We start from the raw sequence: 21,182 nt of genomic DNA on the forward strand, positions 1-21,182 counted from the left end.
CCAGCATGCAACACATGGCCAGCAGATACCAGCTCAGCCCCTCGTAAGTTGATGTTCAGATTTCAGTTTTTAAACTTGTATTGGTGTGTGTAGAAGAGAACACTTAATCCATCCTACTTTATTTGAATGTGGGAGTTTATTCATGTAATTTGTCATTTGTTTGCAGTGTACGGTCCTGTTGTGAGATAATGGACCTCGGTCAGAACCAAGCAGAAATCAACAAGATCCCGAAAGACCATCCAGCTCCGTCCACCTCAAGTGTCAAAAGAAAGATGGCTGATGATGACGACTGACCACCACCAGTTGTCCCGTCCTAAAACAAAGGGTTCTAAAAAACTCTTCATCTCCATCCACCTCAAGCAGCAGCAGTTGCTTCCCACCCAGCGTCAAAAGAAAGATGGCTGATGACGACTCTGACCACCACCAGCTGTCCAGTCCTAAAACAAAGATTTAAAAAAACTCTGCAGCTCCGTCCACCTCAAGCGTCAAAAGAAAGATAGCTGACGATGACAACTCTGACAAACACCAGTTGTCATGTCCTAAAACAAAGAAGGTTCAACAAAACTCTGCAGCTCCATCCACCTCAAGCAGCAGTTTATTTTCACCAAGCGTCAAAAGAAAGATGGCTGACGAAGACAACTCAGATTTTTCCCCTCCTCTTCATAAGCATTTGATGTTGTTGTCACCGGTAAAATAGCAATAAAATGTCAAAAAAATTCTTTATTCTGGTTCTATAATTTCATAAATACAACAAACTATAGTCCCTGTATATATATATATATATATAAAAAACTTGTTAAGCTGTGATATCAAATATCTTTTGTGGCTCCGGATACATTTTATCATTAAAAATGACTGGTATGTCTACCTCGATGCATGATGCTTAAAAAGTGAAGAAGGGCTGAAGAAATGCAAAATTAGATGAAACCAAACGGTTGCTTTGATCAATTTATTAAACCCAATAGAACCTCTTACAAAAAGGTGATTTAAAAAAGTATTTATTGCAAGAGAAACAAGCAAAGTTTCATCAACTTGAATAATCCTCACTTCAGCCTCTCTGCATCGGCTCCGTATGCTCACGTAGTTGCATAGTTTTTTACGTCTTCATCTGCTTTTGTTGTTTCAACCAGCTGTCAGGTTGTGTGTGTCGTGTTACAGAAACAACAGCAGGGCTGTGTGTGTGAGTGTGTGTGTGAGTGTACATTTCACCAAAACATATTTAGCACAAATTAAAAAAACATGAGTATTCATCATCCAGCCTTCATGGACAAGGACCCACTCACTGTACATATACATTCATTTTCTTTCTAAGCAAACAAAACAAGGTAATATAATCATGCATATTATATCCCATTACTACCAATTAGCCCCCTACAATGTTATACACTTCCTTGAACTAAATTTAAAACATATCATTCAACAGATATTCCAGTTGGATTAAAATACAAGTGTCAGTATTCTAAACCCTTGATGAAAAAACTTTAATTATTATCATTTAATTATTTCATCAGTTGTTAAATAAACAATTGACCAATTCTAGAAGCTGCGCATATTCAGAGAACCTTTTTTTAAATGATTATTGTCTTGGAACAAACTTGAGTTTTATTGGCGTTTTCGGTTGGAAAATCCAATTAAAATCTAGCGGAATCTGGAAGGGAGAAATAAATGTAGAATAAGGGACATAGCCTAGCAGTAGCATGACCGCCTCAACGCACATGAATATGTGTGTGTTGCCCTCACCACGGTGTCTTTGCATGTTTCCACGGTGTAACTCTGCAGGAGACGGGCAAGAACCGTCTTCATGGTGAGGACAGCGTAGCGCATCCCGACGCAGTTACGAGGGCCGAGCCCGAACGGCATGTACGCGTACGGGTTCACCTCCTCCCCACCGGCTTTACTGAACCTGCACAGATGGGCACAAAGATACTCCTGAGATCATTAAGTCACAAAGATGCTCCTGAGATCATGAAGTCACAAAGATACTCCTGAGATCATTAAGTCACAAAGATACTCCTGAGATCATTAAGTCACAAAGATACTCCTGAGATCATTAAGTCACAAAGATACTCCTGAGATCATGAAGTCACAAAGATACTCCTGAGACTATTAAGTCACAAAGATACTCCTGAGATCATTAAGTCACAAAGATACTCCTGAGACTATTAAGTCACAAAGATACTCCTGAGATCATTAAGTCACAAAGATACTCCTGAGATCATTAAGTCACAAAGATACTCCTGAGATCATGAAGTCACAAAGATACTCCTGAGACTATTAAGTCACAAAGATACTCCTGAGATCATTAAGTCACAAAGATACTCCTGAGATCATTAAGTCACAAAGATGCTTCTGAGATCATTAAGTCACTAGGATCGTAATTTATTTATGTGTGCATTGTAATGCATTTGTGAATCGTTCTGCGTGCATATGTGAATCTAATTTATTTGTAATTCCTTCTGTGTTTGCATTTGTGAGTCTCTTTGTGTGCATTTGCAATTATTGAGACTGATCTGACTCCATAATTGCCCCCCCACGGCAACAAACCAAGTTATAGATTCATGAATGAAGAGAATGTAAGCTTAGTCCAGTGCGTGTTTACCTCTCGGGTCTGAAAAGCTCAGGTGAGCTCCAAAAGCGCGGGTCCTTGTGCATCAGGTGCACTGGAATGGTAACTAGGGTTCCTTCAGGGATGGTGAGGCCGTGCACCTGGGCAGTTTTTTTGCACACCCTCTCAAGCCGAGGTGCAGTGGGAATCAAACGCTGTGACTCGGACAAAACATGGTCCAGGTATTCCAGACCGACTACATCCTCGTATCGGAGTGGAGCCTACCGGGCAAAAAGATAAACAGGGGAGGATTAGAATAATTACGCGTGGCAACGAATCGCGCGCAAAATGACACGTACGTCTCTCGGTAGGTTGCCGTCGATTTCCTCGTGCAAGGTCTGCAAAGCATCAGGGTTGGTGGCCAGATTGTAGAGGATGTAAGTGAGAGTGGTGCTGGTGGTTTCATAGCCGCCAAAGATGAAAATTAAAGCCTGGGACAGGATCTCATGCTCAGTCAAACCTACAACAATATAAAAGGAAAATGTTCAGCAAGAAAACTACTTTCATGAGCGGAGACGTCATGAAGAACAGAACGTCACAAGTTACACACCTTTACTCGGCTGATCATGTTCACTCTTTATGTCCGTTTCTGGAATCTCGTTCTGCGTCATCACCTGCAGGAAGTCGGCTCGACTCTGGATCAGGACAAAGAACATTGGACACAAATATGAGGGTGGTATCGATCGGACCATTGGACTATTAACAAAAGGTTTGAGATATGCCTTTAAGTCGATGTGACACATGCTTACAGATTTCTCTGGCCCATGCTGGTCTTTAAAGCTCTTGATGATGTTGTAGAGATAATCTATACTGAGACGGGGCATCAACTCAATTTTCAGGAGCTCGAACAAACGGCCGCAAAAAGGAAACACCACTGAAAGAAGACCAAAGGGTTGTTTACTGAAATGTGCATATCTCGTGATTCCAAGGTATCGACACAATAAAATGATCTCTTCCAATAAACGAGGCGAAGGGAGCACATACTTAGTAAAAAGAAAAGCCACAGTTTGAAGTTAAGGATCTTCTTGATGTGAGTATTAATTGGGTCATCTGGATCGTTTATGGCGTTTGACTCAACACTGAAGGAGGCACTGGTCACAACATCTAAACTATAAGGGGCCACGAATCTAGGCAGAAAAAAAGGGAGGTGGTTTGTTATGGATTAGATGACAATATGAAAAGGGTGCCACTTCTTAGTCGACTAATAAGCCATTTTGGTCTCAGTAGAGTTGATTTGTCATTTTTTTAATGCTTTTTAAAGAGCTGAATTACTCCTCCTCCTCAGTAATTTAAAAACACATCTTGAGGCTTTTGTACAAATTATTTTTGGAGAAAGTTAAGTTTTACAGATCTCTATTAGACAAATTGTATGATTGTTAGTCGACATAGAACCTCTCTGGTCGAGGCCCGCCCCAATGTAATGATATGCTGGCGTAAAGCAGATTATTAACATACGCTTTGATATCCAGGGGTCCATCCAAATGTTTTTGTCCAAGTTTTTCAGCGAGTTGGTCTGCATAGCGAGCAACGATGGGAAAAACCTTTCAAAGAAAGTGGTTAAATGTTGATAATGTACATATGCTTTTCTATCATTGATGCCAATTTATTTCATGCGGTAAGACTGTAGAAACACAACTGTAGACATATACTGTCGGCACTAGCAGGGTTCCTACTCTTCTCGTGACAATTTTTTGGGTACTTCTCCAGGACATGATCCAATTGCTATGATAGACACACAAATATGTTCCTCTCAGCGGATGTCCGACTATTGCTGTAATGTATCCATGATACACTTTAGGAGCATGTGCTCCGGAAGTGCCTTAAACTTTCATTCTCTCTCCTGGCCATCAGGAGGCGACTCCTCCAGTTGCGGAAAAAAGTCAGATTGTATAGAAGTCAATGAGAAAATGACTCTTTATGGTCCCAGTCGCTAGTTTTAAGTCTTCTTCAATACAGCATAATGTCAAATTAGACAATGATGGTTCCACTTAAAATAGAATATAAAGCAGGGTATTCTTTATCTTTGGTTCCCTTGTGATTGACAGGTTAAAAAAGAGCCATATATACGCCATTTTTCCTCTAGTGGCACTCGTCCACAGTCCAAATATGGTCACTTCCACAAAGAACACAAGATTTGCCAGGACATTTGCCATTTTCACATTTTGCATGACATGAAAGTTGCGCAGCTGTTTTTCAGCTTTTTCCAGTCACATAGGAACCCTGACTATGTCAAAGGAAGCAGACTAGAGAAGAGGTTATTGAGGTCAGGAAAGGAAACCAACCTGTTTCAGTCTTCCACTGGTGAAGCACGGTGATAAAGTGCTGCGCATTCTTTTCCACCTCTCATCTTTAACTGTTGTAATTCCATCATTCAAAGGTCCTCCCAAAATATTTTCCTGTGAACATGACATCAGTTAGACTGAATGTGACATCACAGTGTGCAACGATGGATATGGATGTCTAAATGCCCCAACAACCAAACTTTGGCTCATCAATGTCAAAACGGGGATGTACAAGTAAGACTCTCAAGTTGAACATTTTTAATAAAACCACAAATGTGTCTTACTCACTAGTAGAATAGTTAAGAATGTTGAGTGTTTTTCCCCATTTGCATACGAAGTTATATGTTGTAATCCTCAAGTATGCTGAATCTCTGACTCTGTAAACTCTAGAATATTACGACACATCCAAACTTCCTCCTGACTTGAATGAGGCATAGTGAGGAACCTTTGTTCCCTCATGGTTCAGCAAAATAAGTTTGAGCTTTGAACTTGCCAGATAAGGAGACTATAAAACATTGCCGTAACCATCTGTCATGATAGATCATTTGCCATTCCATTGTGAAAACCCCTCCCTCTCACTGGGGGTATTGGTCCTGTTTGCTCTGTTTTGTCTTTCAGGCTGTCTATAAGCTGATGAGCCACACCTGAGCCTGGAGGCTGCTATAAATCAGCAACACCTGAAAATTGAGGGGTCGTTCACCTGACTTCCTGGCTGCTCTCCTTTGGCCGAGACTATAGCCTATTTGTTTTGTTTGTTTGTTTGTTTAAGTTGAGTCGTTCTTAAATAAATGTATATTTATCACTTTTAACTTGTCTTGTCTCCCATTCATGTTGCAGCCTTTGAGCCGGGTTGTAACGACCGTTATAAGTATCTTTTTTTCTGTTATTCAAGCTCACCTTCCCCGCAGAGTGCTACAAGGCTCTTTTCCAGTGTTGTATAATTTGATGAAGTGTAAACACGAAGACACAGGTTATAGAAAACTGATGCTGAACTTCCATGTGCTCTGGTGTACGATAACAAGCAACAAGAGGAGTCTCTTACCCTGCGGTTGGTAAACGTAGAGTAGCAGTCCTTCACCATCACAGTTTTAATAATCTCAGGGTCTGTTACCATTAGAACTGGTGTTCGTGCGTCAAACAACCTGCACAACAAAAATACAATCTAAATACAGCCTAAATGAGTTAATAATTGAACATGAACATTTCATTTGAAAAAGCCTCCATATGAGATCAAAGGCAGAATTAAAATATGTGATGGTAAAAATGTTAGCAAATTCCTGAAAGGAAATAAATATATTTAGCCTTCTAGATTTATTTAATGACCTTGTGCTAGTCCTTTACTGAATTATTCAATTTCCCGCAAATATAAGTAAAACATTCTACATTTTGATATTTTACATTTGGATGCTTTGATAAAGATTTAACCAGTTGTAACCAATCTTGTTTTGGCTTGTGACACCTTATTACAAACACCATATGCTAATTACCCTCTGATTGGTTTTAGGAGGCTACTTGGTAGTAGGCTACTGGTACCTTTACTTCATATTTAAGTAAAGGATATGAGTACTACAACTGTGTGAATATGAGACTACTCACCCCCAGACGTCACCGTACTTGGCTTGGCATTCACGGTCAAAAGTAATTAATCCCTACAAGGAAGTTCATTCACAAAAAAAAGTGTAAAAAGATTCCAGACATATAAGCTTCCAACAGGTTCTATAACGTCTGTGTTGTGTTCACGTGCCGTTACCTTTCTAAAGGATGCAAGCGTTCCAATAAACGGCAAGGGCCTTGGTCCAGGTATTTTCAGTTTTTTGAAAATACTATGTGGCCAAATGCCATACCTAAGTTATTAAAAAACACAAAGTTATAGTCATCTCACGAACATATGGATCAATAAATAACTCGTAAAAAACTATACTCACAACAATAAAAGGGCGAAAGCGAGAGCCAGCAAAGTCCAGGTGGTCGCGGAAAACAAGTTAAAACAAACATGTTGCCCGCTTGCAGAGGGAGAGCTGGACGCAATGCAAGTTAGGTCAACAATGAGGAAGACCGTGTGAAACACAGGACCTTAAATGTCCGCTGGTGGGTGGAGCCCACAGACCAGAGCTCCAGTCAGGAAAGTGAAGGCTCGTTATTTCATACCTGTGTTGGAGCACCATAAGCTCAGAGAATAATGTAAAGCTCCATCCAACAACTCAGTTTGGCTACTTAATAAACTCTTATTGTTTCACCAATCAGGAAGCTGCTTCAGCAAACGAAGCCAATTTTTACTTAAATATTCAAAACATTTAAACTCAGCTCAAATTAAATCACATCTACTGCTACTTTAATAGTCACAGCAATGTAAATGTGAATACATTTAGATAAAACGTGTGGTTATGTATGTGTGTGGCTACTATATAAAGATGGAAGAAGACTAATAAAGTCGGAGTTTAGAGTACTACAATGTGTTCTCCTTGTATGTGTTACCCCACGAGTTTATCCCACTCCTAGAAAGATAGTTAACACAATCACTTTCCCTAACGTTAAGTTACAACGATAAGTTACGTCTGGTGGCGCAAGAAAAACAAACGTGTTTCAACATTTTTGAGCTTCCTCGTGCACCGTAGATAACCCGGAAATGCATCAACAACCAACAACCCTTCACGCCAGCACCGGCGAACTCTCACGTTGGTCTTCGTCTTTTTAAATAATCTAAATTGAGGCGTTTGACCCCCTTGTCGTCGGAAGGCGAACTGCATTTGTCGTAGTTAGAAGGCAAGGTAAGACACGAAACATAAATACGCCTGTAATGAGTATGTATTGATGCCATTGTCCAGCTGCCCTTGGTCGGTAACGCGCACACACACACACACACACGCGTGCTCTGTTGTGTTCACGTAGGGGTCATATGTTGACTTCACGGAAGTAACGTAAATAAAAGCCTCTTCGGCTTCACGTTAATGATGGAAGTTTGAATGGAGCAGGAACCTGACACCAGTCACATACTGTCGGGAAAAATCCCTGATCAATAACCCTCCAACACTTATTATTTTAGTACACTCATGTTCTATATTTTGAATGCTTGTGTATTCAAATCCTCACCATTTAAAAATGTGTATGAAACATCCTTCATTTTGCGTGTATTTTGCATCCTATTCTTTAGTTGTTTCTTGATATTTCTTAGTTTTAATATTAATTTGGTTTATTGTCAAAGTGTTAAGTTGTATTGGGGTATGTTTTGATCTTGAGTGAGTTGATCAGATTCTCCACAAGGTTGTTTTAAAACATATGCCACTGTTATGAGGTATTCAAAGAAACATGACCTACCTTTTCTAACCATTAAACACATTTTGTCAGTTACACAATACAATATATCTAACATGTTTAATCTGGTTCCGAAATTGCAGGATAAGCACACATGGAATAAATAGATTAAGGAATTCCAAGACCCAGATATGGTGCAACATTACTCACTGATATGGTTGACACTTTAATAAACCCGTGGTTATCATTTACACCTGTGCTTCTCTGGTTGTTTTAAGCCTGTTTAAGTGCATCACGGCAACTATGGATATCAAAATAAAAAAAGGTATTTTGATAGATGAATACAATTTATGGCATTATGAGTAGGGCTGATAATGAGGATATGGAGTGATTGTGCCACAGCTGTCTGGCTTAATTTCCCGACTACCCCAATTTACACAATCCTTGCAGGTGTTGGAGATGTGACTGGAGAAGGCAGAGTGTGTGATAGTCACCATGATGACTCCACTGAGCTCTGATACTTGCGTCAGAGTTTTACCGTATTAAAACTTATTTATGTGGCTTTAAACCGGTTATGCTTTTATACTTTTGACTTTTTACACAGTGACCCAGAGAAGATAAAGCTGTCTGATGTGATGCACTGCTGTAAAACTGGCACAATCAATGACTTATCATGCTTTAATATCATTCGATTACTGATTGTTGATCTTTGTTGTGTAAAATAGTGGAAATACAATTCACAACCACATGAAGCAAAGGCTGACATGAGATGCTCTCTAAAATTAGTTTTTCATTTATTTTCTCTCTGGTTTCTTTTAAATTCTCCATGGCCGTGTAGTACATCTACTCTATCTTATCTGACTTGCTGCAATCCAAATATTATGACTTTTTTATGACATGGAGGTTTCATAAAGCCCCTCCGCTGATGATCCTCCCCAACAGGTTTCTGCTCCTACGCTGACAGCTCTGACCTACTTCTCAGAGCTATGTGTGTGTGTCCAGACGGCACACCTTTTGTCACTCTCAAAAGGTGCCGGTGGATTCTGGGTCAAGTTGCTATTTATGAACTACGTTCATTGTTGTTTCCAACCCACCCGACAACCTTTTGTTGCTTCGCTGTCCTCTGCTTTTCCTCTCGGCTCTCTACAGTCGCCATAATAAAAGGCGTAACATTTAGTTTAGCTGCTCAGGTGTCAGTGTCCTGCTGCACATGCTGGCTGACCGGCTCTGTCGTAGCTTACCGAGACACTTGAATGGAGCCGTCGTTGATGTTGTTCACACCTGTGCTTTTCCGATGACGAGCAGCCAAGCTGTTTGCAGTGAAAACGTGACTGTGATACTGAACCTTTTTGTACCGCTGTGGTTGTTATGGTGGTTAATACCTGTTTTATCTTTATATGTTGTAATAATAACTGTTTTGCCCTTTTTTTTTTTAGAAACCGCTTGCCACCATGTTCCTCACCCTCACCCTGCTGCGGAAAGGCATCCCCGGGAAGCAGTGGATCGGAAAGTACCGTCGTCCACGGCAGATTACGTGGCAGATGAACCGCAACACGGTGAAGCGCCTGGAGAGAGAGGCTGAGACCGAGTACTGGATCAGCCGGCCGTACATGACCAGGGAGCAGGAGTACTGTCACGCCGCCGAGCGCAGAGCCCAGATTTGGCTCCAGATCAAGGAGGTCAAATTTGCCAAATTTCCTGAACACAAGCACATCAAAGACCACCTGAGTCATCTCAACATCACCAAGACGTGGTGACAATGCGAGCAGAGGAGCTGCATGCAAGGACTGTCTTCATAATGGGACAATGTCACGTTTATTTGTGCAAAAAAACAACTGGGTTTTGTTCTGTGTGTCAAAGCAACACTTGTCAGCTGAAAAGCTCCCATGAAAAGTTGTAAACCAAATCTGTAATTGACCTTTTTAACTCTGCTTCCATAAAACAAGTGTAAACTGTTTGTCCTGAATCCACACCACTAAAACCTACTCGACCCAGCTAATCTGTGAGTCCTTATTTTAGCGCTCATTAAAAACATACTTTCAAGTTGAGAAACCCACCGGTTAGACAATCTCTACGAATGTGCTCCATGAGGAGGTTGGGACACATTTATGTAATGTTATGACTGGTTAATGTCTAATATGGATTTAGCTGTTATACATTTAATGTATTAAGAGGCGTGACTGTCAGTAAACCCCATCGCTGAAACTAGACTGTTTAATCCTTTTGAAGTTTTTAAATCCTCGAAGGTTCGTGGAAGCGCGCTCACTTAATGCATCTCATGAATTGTGACTTCCCCCTAGTGGGGAGCATTGAGATTCTCTTAAATCTCAGTAATGTGCTTCTGTTTGGAGAAAAATAGGCTCTTATAATACCTGGTAGTCAGGACATCTGTAACCTGTTTACATGATAGCCCACTGTTATTACATCACCCCTTTTCATTCCAACACTAATGCAGAACGACAGGAAGAGCCAGCAGGTGATAGTCATCTGCTGAACTTGAGTTTTATTATAGTTTAGCATTTCTAGAATGGATCCGTGAACATGAATATCTTGTCTTTTATTGGTCTTAAGCCAATGTGTGCGTCACTACTTCGGACAAAAAAAACATTTGACCTTTTCCACTGGTCACAGAGCACTGCTGGTTTACATAGTTACCATATACATCTGAGACAACAGGTGTACCCAATAAACAAGAGAAACCACAGGTGAGTTTAACTTATTTTTCTTTGTATCCGTTTTTATACTGTATTTGTTGAATTTTTTGGGGGGGAGGGGTCTGGTCTTTCTCTGTGGGTCAAAAGTAATTGAACAGGATTAATGAGCCAGAGGGGAATATGCAGTCTTAGAGCAAATTCAACTGCAGGAGTCCAAGAGAGATACAAATAGATATTTTGTTATTGCTGCTCCTTTTGGGGTACCAATTAAAAAAACCAGACCGTATAGAGAGTAGTCCATGAACAACCTTCCAACAATCTTCCTGCTTTGTTACTCACCCCAAACTGAAATAAGCCATTTAACACAATTGAGTTTTATTTTGCTACATGATACCTGCCTGGAAACTTTATAACAAAAGAAATAAATAACTAAATAAACATTGTCAACAAACAGAATAACAATTTACATAAATAATAGTCATACACCATCATAAGCTTTGTCTCCACCATTAAATCACATATAGAAACTAGAACGGGCACTCGGTAGAGCGCATACCTTCGCATATCACAAGATTGGGCATTGAATTATGAACATGTTGGCATTAGTTGCATGCCAATTGGATACAAATTGACCGTGCTATGGTAAAAAGAAGATTTTGACCTATCCATGACCTTGACCCCGATTGATCCCAAAATCTAATCAAATGGTCCCCGGATAATAACCAATCATCCCACCAAATTTCATGCGATTCGGTTTAAAAGTTTTTTTGTTATGCGAATAACACGCATACAAATAAATAAATACACGGCGATCAAAACATAAGCTTCCGCATTTTCAATGCGAAGGTAACCATATATGCAAACATTTATTTAAATGAGTTAAATTAACAGAAAAATGGATTCTGACCGGAAAACGTCCAAAAAGTTTTAACAATGCCTTTTCTAATCGTACCATAGACCCATGTTTTATTTATGGTAGCTACAAGTTGTTAAACTGCATCTAAAGAATCATTTTAGTTGAGTATAATCTAAAACATACCACTGGAAGTATAATTTAGCCGAAAACTGTGCGCGTGTCCAGCAGGTGGCGCTCCGGCTCCTGTTCGGGAGACGTGCGGAGCCGCGGCCCCTCCTGCGCGGGTTTTTTTTGCCGAAGCGCTGTTTTCGTCTCCTGGATGATGAGGTGCGTATTCAGAGGCACCAACGCACCGCACCAGGCTGAGGAGGCAGCTGACGAGCAGAGCAGACGAACCAAACGAGCTCCTCTCCGAGACATCCACGCACCGTGCCAGAGCCGCAGGAACCATGAAGACCAACGGCAGAACGAGGAGTAGAGATTCACCCGCAGGCGAGACGACTGAGTGAAGGGGCGGGATGGCGGGGGGTCGGAGGGGACTTGTGGCCCCGCAGAATACTTTTTTGGAGAATATCGTCAGACGGTCGAACGGTAAGGATGGAGATGGTTACGCGTGCATTGGACTGGAATACTTGAGGCAATATCTGTCTTTTCAGCCGCTCGCATCAAGCCAATCAACTAATTAGCGAAATTGAAAACAGCAGGAGGCCAATTAGTGATGGGTCACTCACCTGCAAGTGCATGAAAAAGTTAGTTTTTTCATTGAGCCACGTAGAAGGAAAGAAAAACTACTGGAGTGGTTAAAAAAAATCCGTTAATTATTGTGAATAAAATGTAGATGAATGAATTTTCGGACAAAGCTCCTTTTCCCAATCTGCGCAGCAGTACACGGAGAGCGAGAAAGACAGCAGGTTACGACCATTACACGTACTTAGCCTTCTGATTACATAAGGCCACTGGAAGTCATGCATGTAAACAATGATATGGTGTCTGGGTTATTTCTACAGTGTTAATGTGAACGTAATATAGGCCTACTGATTAATGTCATGTAGGATCATGTTAGAGACCAATGCCTTTTGATTTCACCATGATTCCCCTTTTATTGGTTTGAGATGAATTCATCAGGATTTTGTCTTAGCCTTTCAAAAACATTTCATGCATCATATTAACCAAAGGAATCAGAATAATTGTTAATAGGAGGCCCACCAAACCTCAAACTGGGCCTACAAGCACTACTGTTCCATTTGAGGATAATAACCACGGAAACTATCGAGCCCTGAAAGACTTTCTTCCATCTTCTTATTTCCAGTGAGAACATAATCACACATTACCAACCCAACGAAGAGGAGTTTGACGTATTATGGAACACAATGATGGTTGAATAGTTTTCTTAACTGTAATGGCTTTCATCTCACCTTCTAAAAAAATAAAGCACATATTTAAAATAATAGACCACATTTATCAAATAATATTTTTAAAGGTAAAGGGGAAGTCCTTTGGTAAAATTATGTAGGCTAGGTATTTCTCTTTACTTTATTGTTTTTCAGCTTACTCAGCAAAAAGTTAAATGAGATTTGTTTTGACCAATGAGTGCACTGTCTGCTGTGCAGGTGTGAAGACGATAAACCTCGTTTGAAAGCTGAAACTTGCCAAAAGGTCTTCTAGTATTTTGGGGCATTTGCGGTTCTAGTAATCCTTTAGCCTCTCTGTATTATTAGATCCAATAGAATGTGACAGGTGGGACTGACACTGGACAGCTAACTGTGGAACAGAACCAGCAGCGCAGTGTGTGTGTTTGTCACGAACCACATGCAGGGCCAAACACCAACTAATTGGTTTGAGCTATAATTACCTCTTCCTTCTCTAAAAAAAAAAGGCGTTTGGTTAAATTTAGGTTTGGAGTTAACTTGTGTAAAATACGGTCAGCTCCCCCAGAGGAGGGCTTTGTGTCTGTGTATGCACTCCTTGTTCCACACTGTCAGTCTGCCTCAGTAGCACATTAAAATGTGTTATGACGGAAGGGAACAACGTGTTTAGAAAAGATGAATACATCTTGCCAGAGAGACGCTTTCTTTATAAGAACACTGCTAGAATATGAATCCCTTCAGTGCACTATATATATTATTAAAAAGAAAAGAAAGGGGATAATCCAAACTTGTAAAAAACAATAGCTCATGCCCATGTTTTTCCTATGACCTTGGGCGGGCCGTGGATTAGCGAGAAGTAAATCTCTTGCAAACTAGAAACAAAAGGGCAAAGACTATAATCTGCAGGATGAGACACAATGGAGTGACTTGCGAGAGACACGGTGCTGGTGCATGGGAGCGTTCACAAATAACGAGATGTTCCTTTGGCTGTGACTTTCAAAGTTCAGGACTAGAGTGGTTTCTTTTTTGCCTCTATTTCAGATATTCATCTTTGTGTCTAGACGTTGCCACCTCAATTTAACTTTCAATACAAGGAACATCATACAAAAGTCAGTTTTTTCTCAGAACTTTTACTCTTTCACATTCTATTTGAGTGAATAATGTAGAGTGAACGTGGACAACACCAGGGACCGAATGTGAAATGTAGCCAATGAGCAGAAAAAAGCACCAAGGTGACGCTCAAAATCACATTGTTGGTCTCATACATTAAACTAGTCATACACTGTATATCTGTAATCTAAAGGTCAGCTGCATGCTGAAATGTTAAGAGGTGAGCAGCAGCAAAGCAAATGGAAGCAGGTGAGGCTCCTGCTATGATTAGCAGTTGTGCTCAGAACTGCAACACCGCTGCATGTTTGAAAAAGTTCATTCAAAGTGTTTCAACCTGCAATAACTTTGTCCAGGTACTGATGTGTCAGGAAAGACTGACACATCATTACCTCATGTCGGACTTAGATTATTTACACATTCATCAGCTACGGAGCAACAATACCATTTGAAGTTGTGTTTCTGGCTATAAGTCACATTATCACTCTGTTTTAGCCCTGTGCTTTTACAAAATAGATCTGGCTCTTTAAGCTGGTTTATGCTCCATTACGTTCACCAGTCGATACTGTCTTGTCTGCTGTTTGGTGCTGAGCAGGTAGTGTAGGTTACAGTGTTTTTTTTTTTTTTAGAGCTTTCTTCCTGAAAACGGCTGTGTAAATCAATAGTATTTATATTTACTTTGAATGGAACGACTACATTTTATTAAACTTTTTAGCTCTATGCAGATTTCTATTCACATTTTGACCACGATTACATTGAGCTTGTGGGTTTTTGCTAACATTTGAATGTGCAAAACATGCCATATGTTAATTATTGTGCTTCGTTTTAGTCCATGACATTTAAAAATCGATGACTGCAGATTGCCAATAAGGAACACTATTTGATCAATACCCCTTGCTAGACAATTGAAATTGATGAGAAACACAAGGACTCACAGTTTCCCCCACAAACACATGAAACAGTCTGTTTAAAATTCAACACACCAAGAGACAAGATGTTCTTGGAAAAAGTACTATTAATGACCGACTACTAACACAAAAGTCAAGAGAGCAGATATATTCTACGTCAGCAAAGCACTCGTCTTTGGCCTACATTTGTACCACGTGTGAGTGTGTGTGAAGGGTCGTAGACCAGCATGGACAATAATGCAAATAGTTTGAAGTGTTTTAGCCCTTGAATGCAGAGTTAGTCTTTTTATAGATAATTACTAAACAAACACACCTTGTTTTAGTCAAATGTTTCAAGAAACATTTTAAGTAAACATATATTGCATTAAAGGATGTTAAATCAAGTGTAGTGGCCATCATATTCTCAGTATGACCACTGAAGCATTCGATTTTGTTTTCGTTTCCTTGTAAACTTGTGTTAAGAATATATGAAGAAATCCACAAACAATGAAATGCTTTACCATACAAAGGTTCACGGTTTAGACACACGCTTTATTTAAAATATACTTTCGACTTTGTAGCTCTAAGGCCATTTTTAGCTTAATTTTGCCTGCCCATCTTGTACAGCACCAAATGGCGGACAAAGTTAGCGACTAACATTCGCTGAAGCTAAATATATTAGCTAACAGAAGTTGTTTGAGAGTAAAAGAAAGTTAAAAGTAGGGTGAATATCAGACTTTAATACATCAGATGGACACAAACGTGAAGACGCATGACTCCAGATGAATGGTAAGTTGCTCCAAGGCTGCCGAATGTGTAAGTTAGCAAACAACTGCATGTTAGCATCAACGGTGACGGCTAGCAGAGTGTCGGCTTGTTTATAAATGTATCTGTTTGTTCAGTGGCACAAAAAATGATGAGCGCAGCTTTAGCATAAGTCCACAGTAGGCTAATGGTAACGCCTGTTTCTGTATTACTATATCACAAATTAAGTTTTTAGCGTGTCGCATTCAGTTTCGCAACAGTTTGCTTCATTCACATTGGTGTATTGTTTATTTCTTTGTTGACAGGTCTCATTTCTTTTGTCTGACATCCAACAGATGTTTCTCACTGTAATCTGTTAACCTTCTTTCCTTTTCAAACATTTCAGTTTGGACACTGTCACATAAACAGACAGGTACTATCAAGTTTAGTTTGGTGTGCTGCTTATGTTTTCCTCACAGTTTATCTCTTTGTAAACACATTTCATTCACATTGTTTTACAAATTGATATTTTTATTTGATATGAGGTGTCAAAATGAGATGCACAAATTATCAATACAGTCTGGGATAATTGTCATTAGAATCTGAATATGGTGTTTTTAAGTATGACACTTTATTTCTTATAAAACAAGGCAAACATTGATGGCCTCTTTTTCATGTTCAAGTCATTCTCATAATCAGCTCAATAATTGTAATGTATGTCCTCGCCAGATATTTGAAACAAACCTTCATTTGTTTTTAGTCGAAGCAATATTACACATATTTTTCCATGGCAAATACTACAAAGTGTCATCATTTGCACGTTTGTTTCGATCATCTTTAGTCCAAAAAGCCAGCTGTTAAGAAGAAAAGCACCAGCCTTATCTTTTAATGTAAAACAGGAAGTGAACGCTTAAGGTGCAGCGTAGAATCGGACATCATCGAGCGGCCGAGGGTGAAGGAACACTACGGGAGACGAAGAAACCCAACTATTGTTATGTTGAGTTGATTGTACACGATTATACTTGTTAATATTCCATTTCTGCCATTAGATCCCCCTTAATGGTGCACACTCCTCCATGTCCTTTTTAAAATGTCTGAGGTTTAAAAAAATAGGACCGAAGAAAAATAGGCCATTAAAAATGGACGTACAACTAAATATTTTAATTTATTCATATTTTGACTCTAAATTTAGCTTGGAGGCTTTGTGGACATTTTAATATGCCAAATATGCAATATGAGAATTAATGTACTCCGTTTTCATACACATAAAAGAAAATCGACGACCATGGATATTAATATTTGTAAAGTTTTGTGCCAATAAAAAATAGCTAAATAAGACAATTTAATTCATGACAAACACAAGTACTGTTTTCCCAGAAACATAAATGACAGCTAACTAGGCGTGATACATCATCTATCTAAGCAACACACAAGAGGACACCACAAGATGGTGAGTAACGAGCTACTACTGATAAAAAAGTGAAGGGAGCAGATGTTTGGATGTTTCCTACATAAGCAAAGCATTTGTTTGGCCAACATTGTCTTTCAGCACCTTGTGTGTGTGTGTGTGTGTGATGGGCTGCCATCATGGACACTAATCTTAAAAGTGTATTTCCTTTTAAAGGTATATTTAAATATATAATGGCCCTTACATTTGCTTTGTGGTTGTGTAATAACTGTGACCTCTTTTCTATTTTTTCAGTTTCAGCTCCACCAATTACTTGACTTTAACTTAGGTTGAATGAGACCTCAACTGTTTAAGCTTTGGTATACTGTTTTTCTTTTTAATACTGCAACCGGTTTGAGTTAATTTACCCTTCTTCCCCGTTTACTTTCGAACAGACACCAACTTTGTCTTGGGAAACGCCCAGATAGTAGACTGGCCCATCGTCTACAGCAATGATGGTTTCTGCAAGTTGTCGGGGTACCACAGAGCAGAAGTGATGCAGAAAAGCAGCACCTGCAGGTAGGAAAGAGGCTCTGTGTGTCTGAGACGTGTGACGAGAACAGTTTTTTAAATGCTAAAGAAATGAGATGCAGAAATGTGATGCGAGAACATCTTTTGTTTTACTCATACAAACACATTTATTTGGAGAAACTGAAAGCTAAAATAATCATGCTGCAGTTCTAGAGCAGAAAGAGGATAATATTCTCTTTACGGCTTCTTTTCTTTTATGTAATAAGTGCCTGCAGTAAATGGTTTTGTGGAGCTCTCGCTGAGAGTCAGTTTATTATAGACCTTTTTTTCTTTAATATATCCGTTTATTTGTATTTAACACCAGGCAGAGCATCCTTATTTTGAGGGAATTACTAAATTAATGAGCTGCAGGTCTATACCGTGTCCCGTGTTTGTTCTCACGTTAGCGGCTTTGAACTCTCTCTGGAAAATGTTGGCTTATTTTAAGAGAAAGTGGAAACGGTGCTGAAAATACTCATTACATGGGACAAATGCACATGTGCAGTGTTTTCATTATTTTGCATGATTCCTTATTGATTACTGTAGCAGGTTGAGAGGAAGAGTTATAATGCATCAGAAAGATTGAAACTATTTTGAAATCACACAGTGAGATTTGATTTTGGTTGAATCAGTCCGTTGTGGTCAAGAGAGTCTGCAGTCACGCCACGTTCATCATCTTAGTTTAGTATGTTTGGATCGTAACATTTTCTATTTTCTAACGGCACTTAACACAAAATACATCTCGGCTGATGTGAACGTCTTGAGTTTTGCAAGTATTTAGTCATAAAGCAAAGTATTGTGCAAACGGACATTTTCATGATGAAGATGTTCTGATGAAGTCAAAGGATCACCAAAGCTATTTCAATTCATCCTGAGGGGGGATAAATCCATTGAATAGTCGTTGAGGGATTTTACTCAAAAACGCAGATTTCAACGTTATGGTAGCTCTAGAGGAAAAGTCAGGCGATCCCCAGAGTCCTCAGGGTTCATCCTCTGGTGAACATGGACGTCTGTATCACATTTGATGACGATTCATTGTGTTGTTTTTGAGATATTTTGGCTAAAGTGCTGGACCGACCAACTGATGTATAGCAATGCTGCTCACTGGGCTACAAGGCTATGAGGAACCGCCAAGCCTTTTGGTTTATGGGTCTTCATTTCAAACATCAAATAAAGTTATAAGCTCTGTGTAGCAACCATAATGATGCCAGTGGGGCCACAGGTGATAACTTCATGGGGGTTTCTTGCACTCATAGTGACAGAAAGTGAAATCACAATATATTCTGCTATGTTGAAGTGAATGAGAATATCACCCAGCGTGAAAAGGAATATAACGTTCCTATAATTTAAGACAGATAGAAACCGGTTAAAAGACAAATCTGTGATGTAATTGGGCTGCAAGGACCGAAACGGCAACGGTCAAGTTGTTTATAGACGGTGTCGACGGGGCGCTCGCTCCAAAACTGTTTGGATAAAGGAGTAAAGAGGAACTCTTAACTAACTGTTTATTGTTGTAAGCGTGCCAGTACGCACTATATTAATAGAATCACATGGAAACAGTTGGTGCTGCCAGGTTTTAAAAACCGTGGGAGATTTCTTCTGTTGTGGAAGATGCCGTATGTCACAGCCAGCATTGAGGACATTACTTATTTAGACCCTCGGGTCCCGAAGCAGAAGCTCCAGAACACTTGCCAATACAAATATTGAGCCGTGTGTATTACGATTAGTAATTTTTAGGATATGAGATGGAGTGAAGTCATTTGTTTATCACAGGAAAACAAAACTTCTGACTTTATTTGGAATCCAAATAGAAAACATTAATCTTTTTAGTCGACATGTTAAGTATTCAGATGCAATTGTTTTAATATGTAGAACTATTACCATATATTTGAATCGATTTAACTATGCCGCTAGCGAATATGCCTTTGTATTGTGGTATTGTGAAAAGAACAATGAAAGTTCGACATTACGTTTTTTTTAGTGCTGTGAAAAATAACGCGTTAACTCAGTTAATCCAATTACAGGTTTAAACTGACTGACTGTCACCCCCAGGACTACCACCTCTTCTTCCACCTTCCTCTCTCCTCCTTCTTCCCGCTCCTTCCTCTTCCTCCTCCTCCCTCTTCCTCCTCTCCTCCCTCCCTTGTTGTTTGTTTTGTCTTGCAAAAATGTTGCACCTTCCACCAAAAAATTCTCGAAAAATTTGTTCTTGTTTCATTCAACATTCAATAAACCTGTTTCTGATTTTTTTTTTTTTTTTTTTTTTTTTTTTAACGATTCGCAGAATCTTCTTTCAATCCGTCTTGTGTTGGTCGTTGTTGAAAAAAAAAAACAAACCAAATTCCTTCAATTCAATCACTTACACCGCTCTCCTGTCCTCTCACATGCACGGTGTTCAGACGGTCTGTTCATTCCTTCCGATCCTTCCCCTACGGAAGGACGACTTTTACTTCCTGTAGATCAGGTCTCAACACGTCGATCGCGACCTGCCAGTCGATCGCGGCGTAGTGTCGGTAGATCGCATGACATTAAAAAGATTGGCCCGCCCCCTGACATGTTCTCTAGAGCACGTCTTTGTTTATTAAACTAAACGTCTGTTGTTGATCGTATCTCCACAGCAGCATGTCATTTCTGTCTCTTCGCGTTGCGTTAACACTTATCGATCTCCGTCTGGCGCGCCACAGAGCTCCGTGCGCGCGCATCGGGACCGAGCAAAAAAAAAGTCACTTGTCAATCTGTCCACCTTTAGATTTTATCATGGTGGAGTTAATGGTTGACAAACAAGAGAAAAATGCTCTGTTTAACCCTCCTGTTACCTTTACATTTACTAACATATTTTACCACATTAAAACCTCCAGAAAATTATTAGAATTAATATTGTTTCCCAAGTTTAAGTGTGAAGTACTTTATGTTTGTTTGTTGACTACCTAAATAGCCCTTTAAATAAATAAAAAAGTTGATATTTCTGATATGTTTGACACAGTGAAAAACAGCCTGGGGTCAAATTGACCCCAAAGAACACCGACATTAAACATTGAATGGGGTCAAATTGACCCGAAAGGTAACAGGAGGGTTAAACATTCTGTTTAGGATGAAGATGTATTAATGTTCCATATGGAAGAAAACTGCTAAATAACTGCTGAGTTGCAGCACCATTGTATAGAAGAATGTATAAATGTATATATCCGTCTTTTGTCATAAATCTCTATGTTCTCACAAAATATACCGAGAATATCGGTAATATGTGATTAATCATGATTAATCCACAAAAACCTGTGATTAACCCGATTAAAAATTGTAATCGTTTCACAGCCCTAGTTTTTTTATAGGCAGAGAAACACGGAAATGAATCAAGTAAACAAACCCATACTTTAAAGTCCACAAGAGTAACAAATACGATATTAACAGTACATTGACTGTAAGATTGAATTATTTCATTGTTGCAGCCTAATAGCATCAAATTAACCTCAT

At 39.5% G+C, this 21,182-nt stretch overlaps 3 protein-coding genes across 3 annotated transcripts in view; 2 read left to right on the forward strand and 1 right to left on the reverse strand.

The window, feature by feature from the left end:
- Window positions 1-934: 934 nt before the first annotated feature.
- Window positions 935-6,919, reverse strand: LOC130207472 (cytochrome P450 3A56-like). The gene is made up of 13 exons (XM_056436106.1): window positions 6,813-6,919; window positions 6,638-6,731; window positions 6,484-6,536; window positions 5,930-6,029; window positions 4,888-5,001; window positions 4,061-4,146; window positions 3,590-3,732; window positions 3,355-3,479; window positions 3,156-3,240; window positions 2,905-3,065; window positions 2,600-2,826; window positions 1,741-1,903; window positions 935-1,648 (listed from the first exon to the last, which is right to left on the reverse strand). The coding sequence occupies exons 4-13, from the start codon at window positions 5,999-6,001 to the stop codon at window positions 1,577-1,579; spliced, it is 1,248 nt and encodes a 415-aa protein (XP_056292081.1). The 5' UTR covers window positions 6,002-6,029; window positions 6,484-6,536; window positions 6,638-6,731; window positions 6,813-6,919; the 3' UTR covers window positions 935-1,576.
- A 599-nt stretch (window positions 6,920-7,518) lies between these two features.
- Window positions 7,519-10,138, forward strand: mrpl57 (mitochondrial ribosomal protein L57). Its single transcript, XM_056435661.1, has 2 exons — window positions 7,519-7,655; window positions 9,576-10,138. Exon 2 carries the CDS (start codon window positions 9,591-9,593, stop codon window positions 9,894-9,896), a length of 306 nt encoding a protein of 101 aa, XP_056291636.1. The 5' UTR covers window positions 7,519-7,655; window positions 9,576-9,590; the 3' UTR covers window positions 9,897-10,138.
- Window positions 10,139-12,167: 2,029 nt separating this feature from the next.
- Window positions 12,168-21,182, forward strand: part of kcnh1a (potassium voltage-gated channel, subfamily H (eag-related), member 1a) — a 43,019-nt gene continuing 34,004 nt past the window's right edge. The window contains exons 1-3 of the mRNA XM_056435555.1: window positions 12,168-12,240; window positions 16,161-16,187; window positions 17,597-17,720. Of these exons, the coding sequence (XP_056291530.1) occupies window positions 12,168-12,240; window positions 16,161-16,187; window positions 17,597-17,720 (224 nt within the window). The remainder of the gene's footprint in view (window positions 12,241-16,160; window positions 16,188-17,596; window positions 17,721-21,182) is intronic.

The sequence above is a fragment of the Pseudoliparis swirei genome, chromosome 17 (genome assembly GCF_029220125.1).
Source record: "Pseudoliparis swirei isolate HS2019 ecotype Mariana Trench chromosome 17, NWPU_hadal_v1, whole genome shotgun sequence".
Taxonomy (NCBI): Eukaryota; Metazoa; Chordata; class Actinopteri; order Perciformes; family Liparidae; genus Pseudoliparis; species Pseudoliparis swirei.